We start from the raw sequence: 22,846 nt of genomic DNA, 5'->3' as shown, positions 1-22,846 counted from the left end.
ACACACACACACACACACACACACACATATATATATATATATATATATATATATATATATATATATATATATATATATATATATATATACATACACACACACACACACACACACACACACACACACACACACACACACACACACACACACACACACACACACACACATATATATATATATATACATACACACACACACACACACACACACACACACACACACACACATGTATATATATATATATATATATATATATGTATATATATACATACAAAGAAAAGGGAGCAAACACGTGTAAGTAATTGATATGAAGTGGAAAAAGGGTAGAATTAAATATGATGATGGGTTACCGTATACTTGTATAGCACTTTTCTACCTTCAAGGTACTCAAAGCGCTTTGACACTATTTCCACATTCACCCATTCACACACACTGATGGCGGGAGCTGCCATGCAAGGCCCTAACCATGACCCATCAGGAGCAAGGGTGAAGTGTCCCGCTCAAGGACACAACGGATGTCACGAGGATGGTAGAAGGTGGGTATTGAACCAGGAACCCGTCAAGTTGCTGGCACGCCGCTTCTTCTTCCTACTCCTTTTTGGACATGTTGTAATGAAAATGTAAAAATGTGATGCATCATCTTGAAAACTATATATGTTCAAATAAAACAAATCTGTTCTGGTATTATGTATTTTTCAAGTAAATATTCGCCCTTTGTAATATTACAAATCCATTTTTATGTAAATTTGCATTTTTCTCACTTGCGATAATAACTTTATTATCACAATTTTTATTACACTTTTCTTCTCATAATATTACGACTTTGTTGTGTAAAATGACAATTGAATTAAAAAAACAAATCTAACTTTATCGTCACCATGATCTTAGTTTTGGATGACACTTTGTTTTTTTTCTCATTTTATTTGGACACTTTACGTACTGTTACTTCTTCCAACTTGCAGTCAAACTTACTGTTCTTAATGCAACTGTGTATCATATCACTTAAAATCAGACACGAAGATATCAGCCACCAAAATAAAAAATAATATATTTTCTTTTGTCATGGATCTAAGACAAAAAAATATTTTAAAGCAGATATACGCTAATACGCCTTTTTTATCCACATAAATACTTTACGAGTTTGTGTTTGATTAAAAAAATCTTTTTCACTAGCACCCACTAAGAAGTCCTTAAAAGGCGAACTGTCGCCGTGCAGGACTTTTATTTTGATAGCAACACAGGAAGTACTATTTTTCTCCTGTGGTAGCAACTTTACAGTGATGCTGACATTAACGCGGTGTGGTTTCTCAGCGCCTCACATCTCCTCTGGACTTTACAGTGAGCACCAACAAGAAGTTAAACCAGGATGGACGTCAAGTTACTCGCAGTCGTGGCTGTGCTCTTACTGCTCACATACGTGCCTCCGTCGCAAGGTAAGAAAGCACATTTATCACTTTTTGTGGTCCATTTATTGTCCAAAACCTCACGTGTTTCTATTTTAGTGATACAGTTTCACGTGCAAGATATCATAATGTGTCATAAACAAACGCGTGTGCGTAAAGTAACTCTTTTTTTCCCCTTTCACCTAAAATATAGCATGATTTATAATGGTATTTCATATTATTTTCATTCTTTTTAAAACGTTTTAATCATGTTTGGTAGTAAAATAGAGTAATTTGTTCGCGCGTAATCAGTAGGTGCGTGTGTGAGTTATTCGTTTATTTGTTTTTTTTCTATTTTATTTACGCTTTAATTAAGACCAAATGGGACCAGCATTAAGAAAAAAAGCCAGCTAGTCTGCCTGGCGACATCAGAAAGATGCGACCTCTTTATCATGCAAATATGGTATCAGGTGTAAAATTGTATTAGCATAGATCTTAATAAGCTAACATCTGTTTTTCCACCCCGTAAATGTGTCATCTTCTCACTTTGACTCACTGAATAATATGGCATTCTTTTAGGTTACTATTAGTTCCATTTTAATGGCATACATGTTTGCGTATTTCTGCATTTTAGTTAGGTTTTTTGAACACTACTAACAATCAACACCGTTTATTTTCCTTATAAATCAACTGTGACCACCAATTACTGAAGAGATTGAACTGTAATCATGAACATCCATCAACTTTGACACTGTAATTGCAGGTGTATGCCTGCATGAAGGATAGGATAGGATGTACCGTATTTTTCGCACTATAAGGCGCACCTAAAAACCTCCAATTTTCTCAAAAGCTGACAGTGCGCCTTATAATCCGGTGCGCCTTATATATGGACCAATATTGAGCCACAACAAACCTAAACTTCATTTTCATAAAGTTTAGGTCTCGCAACTACAGTAAACAGCCGCCGAGTTCATTTTCCCCCGTAGAAGAAGAAGCGCTTCTAACCCAAAAATGGCTCCTATTAAGAGACACGCTTACGACGCAGAGTTTAAACTTAAGACGATCAGTCACGTAGTAGAACACGGGAATAAAGCAGCAGCAAGAGAATTTAACATAAACGAATCAATGGCGTTTCATTCGGACACTGAGGAAGAAGAATTTGAGGGATTCGTGGATGAGGAATAACTTCACAAAGTGAGCTTTACATGTTTATTTTGTGTGTTGTGTTGTGTGACATTAACGTTTGAGCAACGTTGAGTTATTGATATTGTTATTGCTCTGCACTATTTCGAGTGCTACTATATTGTGAACGTTTGATTTACCGTAACAGTATCACTGTTTTTTTACGTGTTTATTGAATCAGGGAAAAGTTCCCCTCCACTCTGTGATATAGATGTTGCACTACATGTTATACCTTGCTGTTGTTAAAAGATAAACAAAACACCACGTCACTGACTTTACCTCGGGGAAAATAATAAAACAGCTGTTTATTCATTTTGGGAGTGAACAGAGTTGTCAGAACGCTGGTTTGTAATCTATTAATAAAGTTTGACTGTTTTGTTGACATTCCCTTTAGCGCAGCTCCATCTAATGGATGCATAGGTGCGCCTTATAATCCGGTGCGCCTTATATATGAACAAAGTTTTGAAATATGCCATTCATTGAAGGTGCGCCTTATAGTGCGGAAAATACGGTACTTTATTTATCCCACTATGGGAAATGATGTCGTTGCAGTTCAGATACAAAAAGTCCACAACAATAAGGTAAAACACACATAAAGACAAGAAGGAAACATCAAAGACCACAATGGACATACAATTATAAGCGCAAAACGCTGATGCAACCAGCAATTACTTCAGCAACACCATTTCTACATACAGCTACAAATGTAAAACACAACGAAAAACTCAAAAAATGAGCAACAAACACATATTGCACGCAAACGATCGCACCATGCATAGACGAACAACAAAACAAACAAAAATACAATTGCAACATCCACTGTGGCTTCTGCGGCCAGAGACAGGAACAAACCCAACAAAGCTACCCACCAGCTCTCAGTCAATGCCCTGTCTGCGTGGATGAGGAAGAATCTGTCCATACCGACTCTCAATGCTAGCTCCACAACACAGTTTCTTCCTCCGCATCTACTCCGGTCTATCCACGCGGACTCCGGCGTGGCAGAGAGCCAGCCGCAGGTCTTTGATTGATTGATTGAAACTTTTATTAGAAGTTTGCACAGTGCAGTACATATTCCGTACAATTGACCACTAAATGGTAACACCCGAATACGTTTTTCAACTTGTTTAAGTCGGGGTCCACTTAAATTGATTCATGATACAGATATATACTCTCATCATAATACAGTCATCACACAATATAATCATCAGAGTATGTACATTGAATTATTTACATTATTTACAATCCGGGGTGTGGGATGTGGAGGGGTTGGGGAGGTTAGGTCTGGTTGATATCAACACTTCAGTCATCAACAATTGCATCATCCGAGAAATGGACTTTGGAACAGTGTAAGACTGACTTGGTAGGATATGTACAGCAAGTAGTGGACACAAAGAGAAAGATCAGAAAGCATAAGAATAAGTATCTACATTTGATTATTTACATTTGATTATTTACAATCTCCGGTGCAAACATGGCCATGGTCAAAAGGCTCCCCCGAGGCAGATCCAAAAGCACCAAACAGCACTACAAAAGTCACGAAAGTGCAACTACTTGATGCGCAGTCCCGCAGGGACCCGATCCAAAAGGCAAAAAAACACACAGAAACATCAAGATTGCAAAAGGAGGACACACAAGAGCACATACTGTAGCTCCTGCAATAGTCCCTTGGTTACCTTTTTCTACTCTTTAAAAGTATTACTTTATGATCAATAATTTTGGTAAATCTGATTTATTTATTTTGTGTAAAATTGTAAATATATGCCTCAAATTAGATGGATAATATATCAAAAAGCATCTCAGATATGCTCCATTCACGGTATGGTGGTATACCTACTAATTTTTTTGTTAATTAATTATTTAAATATTGAATAAGCGGTAGGAAATGGATGGATGGAATATTGTTATCCTGCTACAATAGGACATATTTGATTTTTTTTTTTCATTAACATTGTGCATTCTCAAAGTAGTTGTTGCCGTATTAACCTGTGCCAAAAATAATGTATTTGGACTGAATTTTGACACATTTCTTGGAAAGTTTAATGAAACTGTAATGATCCTAATAGACCACGAGATAGAGCAATTCAACTTATTTAATAAATAGATGGGTTATTTTATAGAATGCATGAACTAATCTGAAAGAGTGATTCTCAACTGGTAGAGCGTGACCCTTTCTGCGTGTGTCAAAAATGACATTACCATATTTTAATATTCACCCATCTTCCTCCCTTAGATGCCGTATAAGCACTTTTATTAGTGAAGTATCTAATGCTGTGGTCTCATGTGCATATTTAATATTGCATTTCATTTGACTTGATGTGTTATTTACATAATAATGTGCTCCGAAATACACTTTGCAAATGTAATTTTGTATTTGCATTTGAAAAGATGATATTGGATATTTGATAGGGGTGTAAGGTTACGCCATAATAACTTAGGTTGGGTACGTAGTTCGGGTTTAAAGTCACGGCTTAATTCGTTGTCACTTCAATCAGGGAAAACATAATCATGAAACTAAATAGCTTTTGTGTTGAATGATATTTTCAAAAATGCAACATAACAAAACTGCAAACTTCTGGCGGGTAATTGTCCATTAAATACAATTTAAAAAATAATATATAAATGGGCATACAGAAAAATGTAAGGGCTCAGGGGGAGAATTTGATATATTTTGTGCTTTTAAAGATGTTTAAAGAAATCCAATGTGTGTCTATACACTGCATTATAAGCTTTGTGTATAGGTGACAAAGCCATTGAGTGTCATATCTAATATTACACCAATAACCAATCGTATTCTTGGAATAAGCTGCAGGCTAATAAAAAAAACAATCTGTGTTACCTGCCCACTCTTTGAACACGCCTAGTTTACAGTAGGGTTGTTAACAATAAACCAATGCAAGTGGCGGATATGTCTGATACAGCCCCCTCAATTGATAAGATTCAGCTGCGTAATCTAATATGTCGGATACAGCCCCCTCAATTGATAAGATTCAGCTGTGTAATCTAATAAATCTTGTGTAAAAAAGAATGTGTCCATCAACCAATGTTAACCATAAAATCGAATCGTTCATACACCGTATTTAATCGTATGGAATCATTCATACACTAAATCGAATTGCATCAAATCGTTCTGTTTTATAAATGAATCGTTTTGGAATTGCATCATACCTCATATTTACAGTGTTTTGCGATGAGGTGGCGACTTGTCCAGGGTGTACCTCGCCTTCCGCCCGATTGTAGCTGAGATAGGCTCCAGCGCCCCCCGCGACCCCAAAGGGAATAAGCGGTAGAAAATGGATGGATGGATGTTTTGTTTTTCAGAAAGTGCAACAGTTTGTAGCAAAATTGTCAATCTCTTCTGAGCAGTAGCAGCACACTGTTATTGTTTTATCGACTTGTCTATGTCCATTTATGTATTTCACCGAAAGGCAAAATGTTTTAAAACAGAACACTTTAATGACGGAAGACGGTTTCTCAGATTCTATTTTTTAATTCTCACTAGCCAAAGGCTGGGTATGAACTGTTTTCATCCACATAGCGACATCACTTGGTGCTTAGAATAGTCGATATGTCCTCGAATCTGTATCGCCATATGTATTGCAGCCTCCTGCAATAACGATATACATCACAATATACTATTTGGTATGTAAATGATAACAGAAACATTTTAAAACCAGGCTTCTTATTTGGCTACTGACGTATGCGGTCGGGTAACATATTGCATCATTTCCGGTTGTATTATTTCCTCAAACGTATTATTAGCTGGTTACTTTCTGTTGTAACATTGTTATATTCTCACTGTGTTAAAATGTAATACTGTAAGCACTTATTCTTCTGTTGTTTGAATACTTTACATTAGCTTTGGACGATATCACAAATTTGGGTATTGATCCAACACCAGTGTGGGCCATACCAATGCTGGTAATGAAACTTCAAATTTTCAAGTGCATTGAATGATTCAATATTTTATTACAATTATAATCAGACAAAAACACAGGATGTCGGTGGGACAACATCAATTAAATATTTAAATGATTTCCTACTACTCAGTAGGATTTATATCCTTTTGTTTTTGCCCTTAAAGCCCTCCTGTGTCCTGGTACTTATTTCCTCTGTTTGTAAACATTGACAAACAACAAAAATTGTTTTGATGATGAAACATATTGATCTAACCACTGTAGTATCGACCCTATATTGACACTGTATCCTGTATCGTTACTGTCAATATTTGTATCGATCCGCCCACCTCTGTTTCTAATCAAGAGCTTTAGCTTAGCAGTTAGCATATGCTCCTACAGTGTTCAGGGTAGCATGTTTAGCTATTCCTCGCCCTTCAGAGATGATACGTGTAAAAAACTTAGTTTATTTGCTGCCATGGAGGCAAGGATTGCTGACATAGAATTTGCTTTGCATTGTGGACGGACATTAGCTTCTAGCCTGTTAGCGAGAATGTTACGGTACTTTGAGGAAGCGTTCGTTTGCTTTTCGCTGTCAAATTTTCGGGACACAGTTAGAATATTTCATTGACATGCGTTATCACGATATAACGATAGTATTAAAATCTCTATCGTTGGCCAAATCCATGTAATTTATATCGTATATCATCTATATCGCGCAAGCCTACTTCCTAGCCTTCACTTGTAATGTGTACTGTGTGGGAAATCACAAGTTTATTTCTAAGTTTTGATGTGAATAATAGTCAAACTCAATGACCATGAGGCTATGTTGACACCAAAAACCCTGATCTGATGTCAGATAGGTGACATTATAGTAACCTAAGACCGTCAGATTCATCCATTTGTGTTGATTCCACAATAAAAGCCAAATCGCGGTGTACCATTATGGTCATTATATAACTGATCAGTTTTAAATACATTAATTCTATGATATTATGTGTATATAGTGCATAGAGGTTCAATCCCCACCTTCTACCATCCTAGTCACGTCCGTTGTGTCCTTGGGCAAGACACTTCACCCCTTGCTCCTGATGGCTGCTGGTTAGCGCCTTGCATGCCAGCTCCCGCCATCAGTGTGTGAATGTGTGTGTGAATGGGTGAATGTGGAAATACTGTCAAAGCGCTTTGAGTACCTTGAAGGTAGAAAAGCGCTATACAAGTATAACCCATTTATCATTATTTATTTATCATCACATATTCATCATATGTATCCCTTTGCTCCTCCACAGCCAAGCCCATCAGTCTGGTGGAAAGATGCTACTGTCGTTCAACAGTGAAAAGCCTCCCCCGTGGATACGTCCGAGAGCTTCGCTTCATCCACACGCCCAACTGCCCCTTCCAAGTCATGTGAGGGTTGTTATTTTTTGGGGTGTTATTCCTGCAGGGATCAGTGTTTGCCTACGTTTATACTTGTCATGTTTGGTTCGGTCAAAAAAAACTCTGGAAGGTTTCCACTACGACTACAGTTCTGTTGATCAAGTGTGAACTAGGGCTGCAACGATTAGTCACCATAATCGATAAATGTCGATGAGTCGCTTAATAAAATTCATGTTTACGCTTTTATTCCTATAGGTAAATAATTGCAGCTAAATAACCCTAACAGTTCTGTGTTATGGTTAATGTGTTGGAAAGGCTGTCTACCTGATCTGATCTCTTCCATTGATTGACAAACTTAAAATAATTTAAAAATAATAAATTATTTAAATATGATAATGATAATGTAAAAATAGATTAAAAAAATGACATTTTGTGAAATAGGTGCACTTACTCATATACTTTAGAACAGGGGTGTCAAACTAATGCGGGCCCGCAAACAGGTTTTATCCGGCCCGCGGGATGAGTTTGCTAAGTATAAAAACGAGACGAAATTTTTGAATGAAAGAAACCGCTGTTCTAAATGTGTCCACTAGATGTCGCAATAGCAATTCTTTGTATCTTTGCAGATTATGCTACATATGTAAAAAAAACACATGATGTTAGGGCACCAGTCGAGGAAAATGAGCAAACTAAATAAATAACATACTGTAATTAGATTTTGATAGTATTTGTTTATCTTGATAGGTTGAAACGTAACACCAATGAGTTGACTGATGAACATTATCACATAATTTATTCAGAAAGTATAAATAACAACAAATAAAGATAGAAAACTATTAACCGCAACATGTAAGTGTAAAAAAAACCCAACAACATTATGATATGTATATTTTCAGAATGTGCTTGTTCTATTTTTAAACGAAGAAAACAATCTGAAGTTGTCTTTATTTTAAGTTATTTTACCAGTCCGGCCCACTTGGGAGTAGATTTTTCTCCATGTGGCCCCCGATCTAAAATGAGTTTGACACCCCTGCTTTAGAAACTTTTTAAGCTGGTAAAAATAATCAATCTGCCAGACTGCATTTTGCTTTGTAATACTTGAGTTGAGTTACATCCTGTAATAAGTCCCGGAAGCTAACTTTAATTTATGCATGTATCCTTTACAATTACATTTTTTTATACTCCGCTCTTCAAATGTTTAATAGATTTCCTCCTTGCTGGACATTTCTCACCATCAATCTCAGGGAGTGTGACAGGCCGGAGAAAAGAGTTGCGCTTGCATGTGTGCGCACACACCCCTCTGTCACTACTCGCTCCCTCACACATGGACCACACTGCATTTTAAGTGCGTGAGTCCACCGAAGTGTGTACAGGAAGTGGCAGTGGGTTAGAAAGTGGATACACACCTTTAAATAGGATCGGATTGTAGTAGATGTCAATATACCAGTGTTATTCAACTGGCTGCCCGGGGGCCAAATCCGGCCCGGGAATGACACCATACCGGTTCCGGAATTCAGTTTGGGAGATAGATATTTTCTAAATCTTTATACTTCTGTTGTATAGAGGAATTTGGACCACTATGAACACATTGGTAGATCCTTGCATTGACTTTTTAACCTTGTTAGCAAGCATAAAACACTGGGTTCCAAACTTTTGATATACATAACTGAGGCGTTCCTCGAGGCACCATTTTAAGTTCTCTCCTTTTTGTCAGTTACGCATTTTTTTTAATGTGATTTATGTAACTAAGGTGTTGCTCTAGCTTCTTTACTTCAGATGCAGTCAGTAGTCATTTGTTCAACTGCTTTAGTTATACTAGTGGTGTTCCTCAAGGTTCTATTTTAGGTCCTCTCTTTTTCGTCATTTGAGCTATTCAACTGGTGGACCTCAAGTTCAGTTAAAAAAACTTGGGAGACTCACACATTTGCAGCAGATTTTTAAAAACACTAGAGTGCTGTCATTGAGATAATCTTTGACTTACTTTTTTGCAGAACATCCTTAAAAACAGCAGAATGCTAAAATAAATAGACCAAAATGAAATGTCTCCTTTGGAGGACACTGATTCTCCGGAATATACAAAGATAATAATAATAGTGAAGGGTGAATGAAGGTGCTTAGCTTTTTGGAAACGTGGCCCCAAAAACAATTTAGTTGGATATCCCTGCAATATACCGTATGCCATAGGTGGCAAGAAAATTGGTAGGATTAGTACAAAGAGAAAAGTAAATTTATAACTACATGAGGTAATTCCTGAAGGAATTGCGTGTGAATGCTCCAATGCTGAAGTTGGACTGAAATCCTGGTATTCTTTTAGAATTGTTGAAGTAGAACACACAATTCCTAAACAGGCTGAATATTTTGAATCAGTTTGAATCAGATGAAAAATGTGGGAGTTGTAGAACTTTGAAGAATGTCCCATTGATTTCCAATGGGAATTTCCAAAAATTTTGGAATTTCGGGAAAAGCGGGAATTTTTTAGAAAATGGTAAAAAACTTGAATGGTCTGAATGAGTTGAAATGGTTGGTGTTGGACTTTTTCAAATTGGTTAAGAAATGTTGAAGTAGTAACATGTTGAATTAAGAAATGGTATTACGGAATTTCGGGAAAACCGGAAATTTTTCCAGTTCAAAAAACAACTTAGTTTTTTGTCCTAATTAAGAGGAATGTTTTGGCGGTGGAAAGGTTGAAATGCGTTGAAAAATGTGGAAGGAGTAGTCGCCAGAAACAAGGGTAGAAATAGGGCTTTGGAAAACCAGGAATTCTGGAAAATCCTGGAATTTTTTTAACTTGAAAAAGGGTAGTGTGAATTTCCAGGATGGTGAAATGTGTTGAAGGTAGAATGGTTTGAATTGGTTGAAAAATGTGGAAATGGTGCAAGTTTGAAAAATGGCCAATTCATTTTGAATGGGAAAAATGTCCCGGAAAACCTGGAATTCTGGAAAATCTGGGAATATTTGGAATTTGTCAAGAGAATAGGCTGAACAGTTTGAAGTTGAAACGGTTTGAATCGGGTGAAAATGTGGAAGGTAGAGTGCGCCAAAATCTGAAGAAGAAGAAGTTGAAGGAGTTTAATAAATAGATTAATTTTGGTGTAGAAAACCATATGTGTGAATGCTTTGGAGCATTCACACAATGAGAAACTGGACCAGGAAGACGATTACTGAGATAGAAAGTGTAAAAAAAATTTTTTTTAAAACAAGCTTTCACAAAATTTGCACTTGAAACACTCTTGTCCTATTCTGTACATGACCCAGTGTGATGCTAGAATTACATTAAGAACCAATTGTATGTGTTAGTTTAGGTCTCTTTACTACTACCCGAAGGTATGTATTCAAATGTTTTGGGGGAAAAAAGCAGGAATGTTTATTGTTTGTGGTCCTTATCAAAATAGTACATGCGTGTGAAAAATCTCCTCGTGCTAACCTTAACACAGCAGTGCTAATTCCCCTTGTTTGATATCAATGTGTCAACATGTCTTTCATCTCTAACTGAGCCCTGCGATGTTCTTTCTGAATAGCGCCAAACTGAAGTCAAACAAGGAGGTGTGCATGAATCCCGAAATCAGATGGCTGCAGCAGTACCTGAAGAACGCCCTCAACAAGTGAGTACAGTGCATCCATCCGTTGTCTTTACCGCTTCATTAATCCTCTGTAAAGTCACTGGTAAACTGGAGCCTACAAAAATGACACCGGGTTACGTCTAACTTTGTACGTCTGGCGCTTTGCGAATTCGCTTCCCTCGGCTATTGACATTCTAAGTAAGCAGGATTGGCATGCAAAAGGGAACAGATGCGCATATAGGCATCTACTCAATGGACTGTTGAGTGTGAGTAACACCTCCTAACGGGCCTCTTCAGTGTGGACCCTGTAGTAAAAACATGCTAGCACATGACTGCCACGCACTAACTGAAAGATTAATGCTGCATAATCAATGAAATCTTTTCCAGACAAACTGCATAATCTATACTGTAGCTGTGTCAGTGTGCATGTGTGTGCAAAAGATACATTTGGGGTGGATTTATGCTGCATATTTTAATTCTGAATGAGTCCCTATTTTCAAGCAAACCATATTTCCTCTCATCATATCCAGAATTTATTATAGAAACAAAAGAGACACAATGTGGTAGTCAACTTAAAAATGTCATTAGGATTTAGTTGTTGATTTTGCATAATTAACAGTCAAAAAGGGTCATAAAGCCATTCTGGGTGGGTTGTTGACAGCTATTAAAACATTTCTTTAAATATGCAATATGTATTAAATAAATATGGAATTATTTATACTAATCAGACTTTTTTATTGTGTGTGTTTTTTTAAATATATTTTAGATATCTTCTTCTTTGGTAATGAACCATTTTAATTCAATATTATTGTTTTCTTTTGTTTAAAAATATATATGTACTGTATTTTGGAGGCTATCATTTAATACATAAATAAATATGCTCAATTTGACTTCATTCTAAAAATAAAAAAAAGAAGTGAATCGCAATTTAATGATCGCGGGAACATGACGGTCCCAAGATGAGGCCAGTTGAGCAAATCTGGTCTGACTAATGTGCCAAATTTAGAGCTTATTTAACGCTCATCTTTAGTCTTTGCTACGTTTGATTTACCCACAGGATTGCAGTCTTTTCATGACAAAATTGTAAAAATGACATTAATAGCCAAGGCGCATTAGCAAAAAATGTGTAAAAACATGAAAAGTAGAACAATTACCGTATTTTTCGGACTATAAATCGCTCCGGAGTATAAGTCGCACTGGCCGAAAATCCATAATAAAGAAGGAAAAACAACATATATAAGTCGCACTGGAGTATAAGTCGCATTTTTTGGGGAAATGTATTTGATAAAAGCCAACACCAAGAATAGACATTTGAAAGGCAATTTAAAATAAATAAAGAATAGTGAACAACAGGCTGAATAAGTGTACGTTATATGACGCATAAATAACCAACTGAGAACGTGCCTGGTATGTTAACGTAACATATTATGGTAAGAGTCATTCAAATAACTATAACATATAGAACATGCTATACGTTTACCAAACAATCTGTCACTCCTAATCGCTAAATCCCATGAAATCTTATAAATCTAGTCTCTTACGTGAACGAGCTAAATAATATTTGATATTTTACGGTAATGTGTTAAGAATTTCACACGTAAGTCGCTCCTGAGTATAAGTCGCAACCCCGGCCAAAACTATGAAAAAAACTGCGACTTATTGTCCGAAAAATACGGTATTTGTGAATTTTATTATGCTGCATTCTGTTAAAGGGGAACATTATCACCAGACCTATGTAAGCGTCAATATATACCTTGATGTTGCAGAAAAAAGACCATATATTTTTTTAACCGGTTTCCGAACTCTAAATGGGTGAATTTTGGCGAATTAAACGCCTTTCTATTATTCGCTCTCGGAGCGATGACGTCACATCGGGAAGCAATCCGCCATTTTCTCAAACACATTACAAACACCGAGTCAAATAAGCTCTGTTATTTTCCGTTTTTTCGACTGTTTTCCGTACCTTGGAGACATCATGCCTCGTCGGTGTGTTGTCGGAGGGTGTAACAACACGAACAGGGACGGTTCAAGTTGCACCAGTGGCCCAAAGATGCGAAAGTGGCAAGAAATTGGACGTTTGTTCCGCACACTTTACCGACGAAAGCTATGCTACGACAGAGATGGCAAGAATGTGTGGATATCCTGCGACACTCAAAGCAGATGCTTTTCCAACTGGACTGGACAGATCAGCTTTCAGGAAAAGAGAGCGGATGAGGGTATGTCTACAGAATATATTAATTGATGAAAACTGGGCTGTCTGCACTCTCAAAGTGCATGTTGTTGCCAAATGTATTTCATATGCTGTAAACCTAGTTCATAGTTGTTAGTTTCCTTTAATGCCAAACAAACACATACCAATCGTTGGTTAGAAGGCGATCGCCAAATTCGTCCTCGCTTTCTCCCGTGTCGCTGGCTGTCGTGTCGTTTTCGTCGGTTTCGCTTGCATACGGTTCAAACCGATATGGCTCAACAGCTTCAGTTTCTTCTTCAATTTCGTTTTCGCTACCTGCCTCCACACTACAACCATCCGTTTCAATAAATGCGTAATCTGTTGAATCGCTTAAGCCGCTGAAATCCGAGTCTGAATCCGAGCTAATGTTGCTATACCTTGCTGTTCTATGCGCCATGTTTGTTTGTATTGGCATCACTGTGTGACGTCACAGGAAAATGGACGGGTGTATACAACGATGGTTAAAATCAGGCACTTTGAAGCTTTTTTTAGGGATATTGCGTGATGGGTAAAATTTTGAAAAAAACTTCGAAAAATAAAATAAGCAACTGGGAACTGATTTTTAATGGTTTTAACCCTTCTGAAATTGTGATAATGTTGCCCTTTAAAAATAACACTTTTATGTCAGAGTTGCAAAAAAAGTCCCTTGATTAGATTTGTCGCGAATATGTCGTTTTTTGAATAAGAGTATTTAGAGAGATCTTATTGCTTAGCAACACTGACCCCGCCTGCTGTGTCTTTTTATTCTCTGGTAGACCAGTAGCGTTATAATGTGTTTATGAGCGATAGCAAATGTATTTGTGCCAGGCATGTTATTTAGGTCCACTTTTTGATTCATATCTGATCTGACAAACAAACAATCCAGACCTGAACCATGCTGACACTTTCATAGTGTGTATGCAAACTGTTGGAAATGAGTCCTGTCGTTGAAATCTAGCCTATATGTTGACCTTTAGTACATTTCCGTGACCGTGGTGTAGCAACCGGTACTGCTAAAATGTATTGAAATGATTCAACTACAACCCAGACCACCAATAAGTCAGTAGTTGACAGCTGACCACGTTCACTCTCAGCAGTGCCAAACTGACAGATGGACATTATAACCGTAGTCAGACTGTCTGCCTCAAAAGACGACTGAGCAGCTCAGGGGTCGTGCGTGTCGCTGGCGAGGTGTGACAGCTCATTCGCATGACAACACACCAAGATGGTGACTGTTTGCATTGGATCAGATCTACAGTTTCCAATTTAAGAAAAAGCCTCCGGGGAGGCTTTACAAGCTTATTTATAGTGTGAAAAAATGCACAGAAGTCATTGCAAGCTTTGCATTATGCTGCGCTTAAACAAGATAACAAGGCTAATGTTTGCAAAGTATATCATTATCATGTCTAACCTTGTTAATGTGTTTTCATTAGGACTGTCAAATGATAAAAAATGTATCGCGATTAATCGCATTGTTCATAGTTTACTCAAAATTAATCACAGATAGATATCATTTTTCATCCTTAATAAGTGCACCCTAGACAGTTAATTTTCAAGTTTTAACACCATGAGTGGACAATTAATTTGCTTTACTGAAATGTGTTTTAAAAATTATGATTTTTTTTTAAACAGCTTGACATAAAAAGGACGAACACGGTTTAAATATTTTTTATTTTTTGCCCACAATGTGTTGTTGCCTTACCAGATTTGGTAATATGTAGACATTTTTCAAACATTTCATATTCCTACTTTAGGAGCACTTGCATTCAGAGGAGGAGTTATACCATGTTTAGATACAAGTTTTACGCTTTAATAACACAAAATATGGATTGTTACGATAATGCTTTGATTGTCAAATATGTTTGGTAATGTAAAATGTGATATTTCAATCTGAATAAATGCCTCTGATATTCTGTACATTACGTGTTGTACAAGCTAATGGTATTCATATCTCTGCATGACAATGTTTTAACATTCTGTATTTGTTAATAAAATCTAATATTAAGTTAATTAATGTTTTTTGAGGACTCAACCAGAAGATGTTATAAGACAGAACCGCCTTGCCCCATTATCCTCAACAGATGTACTAGAATTTCTTTAGACGCAAATATCACAGAAAAACACTACAAAACATTTTTGACAACGCATGATCGTAATTTTTATTTTTAATGTAGTTAAACCGGATGTATAGTGTAGCGGTAAAAGTGTGATTAGTTTGAAAAGGACATGTTTTGATGTTTAACCTGACTGTTTGCAATACAAAAGTCACCTTTTGACTTCCTCCTTACCGTCCTTAAAGGGGAACATTATCACAATTTCAGAATGGTTAAAACCATTAAAAATCAGTTCCCAGTGGCTTATTATATTTTTCGAAGTTTTTTTCAAAATTTTACCCATCACGCAATATCCCTAAAAAAAGCTTCAAAGTGCCTGATTTTAACCATCGTTATAAACACCCGTCCATTTTCCTGTGACGTCACATAGTGAAGCCAACACAAACAAACATGGCGGAAAGAACAGCAAGCTATAGCGACATTAGCTCGGATTCAGACTCGGATTTCAGCGGCTTAAGCGATTCAACAGATTACGAATGTATTGAAACGGATGGTTGTAGTGTGGAGGCAGGTAGCGAAAACGAAATTGAAGAAGAAACTGAAGCTATTGAGCCATATCGGTTTGAACCGTATGCAAGCGAAACCGACGAAAACGACACGACAGCCAGCGACACGGGAGAAAGCGAGGACGAATTCGGCGATCGCCTTCTAACCAACGATTGGTATGTGTTTGTTTGGCATTAAAGGAAACTAACAACTATGAACTAGGTTTACAGCATATGAAATACATTTGGCAACAACATGCACTTTGAGAGTGCAGACAGCCCAATTTTCATCAATTAATGTATTCTGTAGACATACCCTCATCCGCTCTCTTTTCCTGAAAGCTGATCTGTCCAGTTTTGGAGTTGATGTCAGCAGGCCAGGGAAGCTAGGGTCGATAGGGGGTTTAGCTCGCTCGTCTGCGGGAACAATCTGCCGCCATTGCTTGCCGTGCTACCGAGGTCCTTTGTCCCTGAATTGCTCACACACTCCGGCAGATTCAATGGGGGTCTGGCGGCAGATTTCTTTGACTTTATCGTTGGAAATGCATCTGCTTTGAGTGTCACAGGATATCCACACATTCTTGCCATCTCTGTCGTAGCATAGCTTTCGTCGGTAAAGTGTGAAATTTGTCCAATTTCTTGCCACTTTCGCATCTTTGGGCCACTGGTGCAACTTGAATCCGTCCCTGTTCGTGTTGTTACACCCTCCGACAACACACCGACGAGGCATGATGTCTCCAAGGTACGGAAAACAGTCGAAAAAACAGAAAATAACAGAGCTGATTTGACTCGGTGTTTGAGAAAATGGCGGATTGCTTCCCGATGTGACGCCACGTTGTGACGTCATCGCTCCGAAAGCGAATATTAGAAAGGCGTTTAATTCGCCAAAATTCACCCATTTAGAGTTCGGAAATCGGTTAAAAAAATATATGTTTTTTTTTCTGCAATATCAAGGTATATATTGACACTTACATAGGTCTGGTGATAATGTTCCCCTTTAATTTCTGTTGTGCTTTTATGCCATCTTTCTTAAGCAGTCACGGTAACAATACATTTTATGTTATCACTGCACCTGACCTGTAATGTACACATGGAAGTAAAGCACCTCCCACCCCTGAAAGACACGCGGAGCAGGCATTTGCTGCAGTAATGTTGTCTCACAGCTAAAAATAGTATTTTCTTGTCAAGACAACAACTTGCCATTGCTACAAACTTGATATTTCCAAAATGTACCCTTTTCTTTGTTCGTTTCTGCTCGCTATTCTTCCGCTTGTGGCTCATCAGTAAGAAGTGAACGCAGCTAAGTTTCCCCAAACTTTCCAACACCCCGCTACGGAATGGGCCGAGGGTCCAAAATGATCAGTGCGCGTGCGTTAAAGAAATTGTGCCGTTATCGGAACTTTTTGTTAACATGTTGTTATCGCGTTAACTTACCTGTGGTAATGCCACTATGATACATCTGTATTATAATCCTTGAACAAAGTAAGAGTGAAACTCATGTGAATAATCACTAAATGGAAAACTGTGGGTGGGATTAAATAAATTATCTTCTTCCCACTCCCTTTCAGGCAATACTGGACAATTATGCATTACTATACATTACCTTTTGCACTATATTAATTTATATTATTATGTGTTGTCAACTTTGTACTTTTTTATGTAATTGCCTGAAATAAATAAATAAATGAAAAAAATAAAAACAGCTTTAGTTTACATGCTTTCCGATGTGTGGAAGTGGAATTGCAAAAATTGTATGAAAAATAATTAGACAAAATATAGAAAACTTAAAGCTGTTGTATGTCACGGATAAATGACTGCCTCGAGGGTGTTTGCGTACGAATTAGCCACAAGCATTTTATCCCGCCCTCTTCCTGGTCTGACCTTGTAAGCTACTAAGGGGCTTTCATTGTCAAATCTAAAGATTTGGCTCAGTCGACTAATCGTCAAAAGTTGTTAGTTTTTTTTGTCTTGTTTTTATTAGCACTAACAAAAAAGATCACGTTTCAATCAATCAATCCCCCTCTTTATTTGACAAAAAATGTTTGTCCTTGTTATCGTCAACAACCTATTTTCCCTTGACGAAATTAGAAATGAAAATAAAATCGCGTTGACTAAAATAATGACAAAATAAATTGACGATTTAGTTTAACGAATAAAAATGAGACGAAAACATTGATAGAGACGAAAGCCAATCCTATTTAATTTAGTCTATAGGTGGGTTGGAGTAAATAGCCAATCATAGTTGCATGTGGGAGAAAAGGCGTGGTAAAGCATCCAATCAAAACTGGCATCTTTAAAATGGACACTGTTTTGATGTTTCACCCGGAAAACAAAACGCAATACAAGACATCAATACAATATGTCTCCTACACTGGGGAGAAAGAGAAAAGAAGACATTTGGACGCACTTCCCCTTTTGCCACAACAAAACAACTTGTAAACCCTGTAGCTCCATTTTCTTCCGTAAAATTACAACAAACTTGAAGCGCCATCTACAGACTAACCATCGCTGAATGCTGACTATATGATACTTCAAATGCAACATGCTATCTTGTGGAGGTAGTAAAAACAACATTAGGAGGTTGCCTTCAATGTTCTAAATAAATACATCCTTAAATAATTATTTTGTATTAATTAATTATGATTGAAATTAAATACATAAATGTGTCATTCATTTATTTAATGTAGATTTACATGTAATGCTTTAATTATCTCAATATCTAATCAATTGTTTAATCATGTATTTATTGATTTTGTTATTTCATGATTTAATTACTTATTTGATTACTTCATGATCCTGTGTGTCAGCGCGTGTCAGTGGGCGGTGCTAACATGAACCTACTCCAGTGATGACCTTGGTCTGAAGCCTGGAACTTTGCAAGTCTTTCAAAAAGGGATATACTCGTAGTTTTCGGGAGTTGGCGGTAGATATTTTAGACCTTGTCGGACTATAAGTCGCAGTTTTTTTCATAGTTTGGCCGGGGGTGCGACTTATACTCAGGAGCGACTTATGTGTGAAATTATTAACACATTACCGTAAAATATCAAATGATATTATTTAGCTCATTCACGTAAGAGACTAGACGTATAAGATTTCATGGGATTTAGCGATTAGGAGTGACAGATTGTTTGGTAAACGTATAGCATGTTCTATATGTTATAGTTATTTGAATGACTCTTACCATAATATGTTACGTTAACATACCAGGCACATTCTCAGTTGGTTATTTATGCCTCATATAACGTACACTTATTCAGCCTGTTGTTCACTATTCTTTATTTATTTTAAATTGCCTTTCAAATGTCTATTCTTGGTGTTGGGTTTTATCAAATAAATTTCCCCAAAAAATGGGACTTATACTCCAGTGCGACTTATACATGTTTTTTTTCCCTTCTTTATTATGCATTTTCGGCCGGTGCTACTTATACTCCGGAGCGACTTATACTCCGAAAAATACGGTATGTGGAAACAAGACCTACTTAATAAGAGCTTGACTCCACTTAGGGGCGATGGACGGCTGAGTAGCGCTTATACAGCAGCAGGCGGCCTCCGCAGCTCCCACTCCCTTCCCTCTGTTGCAAGTTTTGTTGATTCTATGTAACTTGTTTATGTGTGCTATGGCTATGAGTTTTTTTTCCCCTTCGCCTCAGTCTGGACCCTGACTTTGACTGAATATTGTTTTGTGGAATAATCAAATCATTCAATATTGAATAAAAATTCAATAAAAATATGAAATATGTACTTAAATTGTGAAATAAATTGTAAAATAAATAATTAATTGTTGAAATAATTATTTAAATAGTTAAATAGCTAATTAAATAAATATGATTTTTACATTAGAATAATTAATGTCATATTTAATTACGAATGTATTTATTTAATTCCAATTTTAATTAATTAATGACAAATTGAAGTTATTTTTTTGTTTGTTTATTTGACCCTCCATATGTTTACGGTCAATTTATTCATCATTTCATAATATTGATCTTTACTTTTATCTTCCAGGATGAAAAAACCCAAACACTGATGTGTCTGCAGAGATCCTTGTGAGCCATAATTAAGGATGTGGACCATCATGATCATCATCACACATAACTATATATAAAAAGAATCATCACAATTCTATGTTGCAGAGCACTTATCAGCCTTTTGCATGAAATCAAACCCACAGTGCATCACCAATCATGCAGTACCTCTGTTGTGCAAACTGCCATTATATCTGTGTTTGTTCTGCAAACCATAAATGTATATACTGACTTTATCCAAATAAAGGGCTGTTTCAAGACGTAACAATAGGCAGCGCACGAAGATGTATTCCACGTTTTACATGAATTGGCGTTGAGGAATTTCTCTGCTACACAAAATCCTAATATTAGTCACAGTTACAATGTTTTGGTTATGGAATTAATGGCTTTAATTGAGCATTTCCTGAACCATTCTCTGGTTTGATATAATATAAAGTGACATCACGATCACCCACACAAGTTTGTAATAAGAACAAACTGTTTGGAATCATACAGCTTGAGCCTTATCGATCGCAGTTTGTTACCCCAATTAAGATCAACCTGATATGAAAACATAGCAGGGATCTATTAAAACAAAACACAGCAGAATAGAAACTGTCATGCAGATAAAAATGCACTTTATATCTAACATAGTACATTTTGTAGCTAAATATTTACACACTCACAAATGATGTCTTCCCTCACCCCTTTGTTTATGTTTATATTCTGTCATCCCTCAATGGACGTGTCTCTCACATAACTTGTTGAGAATCCGGGAAAATAGTCATTCACGTTGCCTTGTCATATGTATAAGAATGTTATATAAATGTTTTATTTTTGTACTCTTTATTGCATTTAGGCACTGTATACTCTCACAACTGAGCCCTGCAGTCATTTGATTGTCACGATTGTATACAGTTATTCAGTAAAGTAACCAACAATACAGCGTGTCTTGGTTTTGATTTTCCGTTCCGAACACACGCACACACACACTTACACACACATTACATGTGACCGTGGGCTATTATGCAGTTACAGATGTCAGCCTTAAATGCTATGTACGAGTGTACTGTACTTTCATGTGGAAAGTGTGTTTAGCTTTCAAGTCACACGACAATGATCTTGCTTGTTCGCAGGGAATTAACTGAACAAGCAGCCATTAGGAGCACATTACAGCTAAAAGGGATGAACTTTTAACTTCCCTACGGTGGCCGTTATGCGAGACGGAGTGCAGCGCTACCCACGTGATATGTGAATGGCCCGCTGTTTGGAATATCAGAGGGGTGATAAAAGGCTTCAGGTTTGCTATTTCACTTTGATATGCACATGGGGTAGTGAGATACAGTCGTGGTCAAAAGTTGACATACACTTGTACAGGACATAATGTCATGGCTGTCTTGAGTTTCCAATCATTTCTACAACTTATGTTTTCCTCCAGAAGGTTTTATCTTTGTCCATGTGATGTTAGATGAAACAAAAATGTAACTGTTTGGCCACAATACCCAGCAATATGTTTGGAGGAGAAAAGGTGAGGCCTTTAATCCCAGGAACACCTTACCTATTGTCAAGCATGGTGGTGGTAGTATTATCCGCTGGGCCTGTTTTGTTGCCAATGGAACTGGTGCTTTGCAGAGAGTAAATGGGACAATGAAAAAGGAGGATTACCTCCAAATTCTTCAGGACAACCTAAAATCATCAGCCCGGAGGTTGGGTCTTGGGCACAGTTGGGTGTTCCGACACATACTTGCCAACCCTCCCGAATTTTCCGGGAGACTCGAATTTCAGTGCCTCTCCCGAAAATCTCCCGGGACAACCATTCTCCCGAATTTCTCCCGATTTCCAGCCGGACTTAAGGCACGCCCCCTCCAGGTCCGTGCGGACCTGAGTGAGGACAGCCTGTTGTCACGTCCGCTCTTTACTTCATACTTCAGAACCGATATTCTGGGTTGGAGTCAATAACCAGGCGAGGTGATGAAGTTACGTCTCTTTACTTCATATTTCAGAACCGACTCCCACACTTGCCGTCAGAGTGCGCAATACAACGTAAACCGTTGGCCAACCAAAAAATTACTTTTTGGTTGGCCAACGGTTTACGTTGTATTGCACCCTGATGGCAAGTGTGGGAGTCGGTTCTGAAGTATGAAGTAAAGAGACGTAACTTCATCACCTCGCCTGGTTATTGACTCCAACCCAGAATATTACACTGTCCATACCTATGCTCCTTTAAAGGCTGTGCTACTGGCTGCAAAGCATTGCACTTTCAAATACAACAATGAGTAGAGGAGTGTTATGTGTGTATATGTCTAAATAAATGAACACTGAAATTCAAGTATTTATTTTATTCATATGTATATACATATAATAAAATACATATTTATATATAGCTAGAATTCACTGAAAGTCAAGTATTTATTTTTTATATACATATATATATATATGCATATATACATATATTGCGCTCTACCACGGTATCGAGCACTATTTTTTGGATAATCTTATTAAGACATATATATATATAAGAAATACTTGAATTTAAGTGAATTTTAGCTATAAATGCACTCCTCCCCCTTAACCGCCCCCCCCCAAAATCTCCCGAATTTGGAGGTCTCAAGGTTGGCAAGTATGTTCCAACAGGACAAT

The 22,846-nt window shown here is 37.2% G+C and overlaps 1 protein-coding gene across 2 annotated transcripts; it reads left to right on the top strand.

Moving 5' to 3' along the window:
* Positions 1-1,301: 1,301 nt before the first annotated feature.
* On the top strand, positions 1,302-21,149 carry cxcl12a (chemokine (C-X-C motif) ligand 12a (stromal cell-derived factor 1)). Of its 2 annotated transcripts, XM_061959039.1 has the most exons (4): positions 1,302-1,433; positions 7,747-7,864; positions 11,353-11,436; positions 20,208-21,149. In XM_061959039.1, exons 1-4 carry the CDS (start codon positions 1,367-1,369, stop codon positions 20,227-20,229), a joined length of 291 nt encoding a protein of 96 aa, XP_061815023.1. In that variant the 5' UTR covers positions 1,302-1,366; the 3' UTR covers positions 20,230-21,149. The 2 variants fall into 2 exon arrangements, with proteins under 2 accessions (XP_061815023.1, XP_061815082.1); XM_061959098.1 differs by lacking the exon at positions 20,208-21,149 and having other exon boundaries at positions 11,353-11,440.
* The last annotated feature ends 1,697 nt before the right edge of the window (positions 21,150-22,846 follow it).

Source organism: Nerophis lumbriciformis, linkage group LG02 (assembly GCF_033978685.3).
Source record: "Nerophis lumbriciformis linkage group LG02, RoL_Nlum_v2.1, whole genome shotgun sequence".
NCBI lineage: Eukaryota > Metazoa > Chordata > Actinopteri > Syngnathiformes > Syngnathidae > Nerophis > Nerophis lumbriciformis.
The sequence above is the reverse complement of the archived record's forward strand: the minus strand, read 5'-3'. Positions and strand labels throughout refer to the sequence as shown.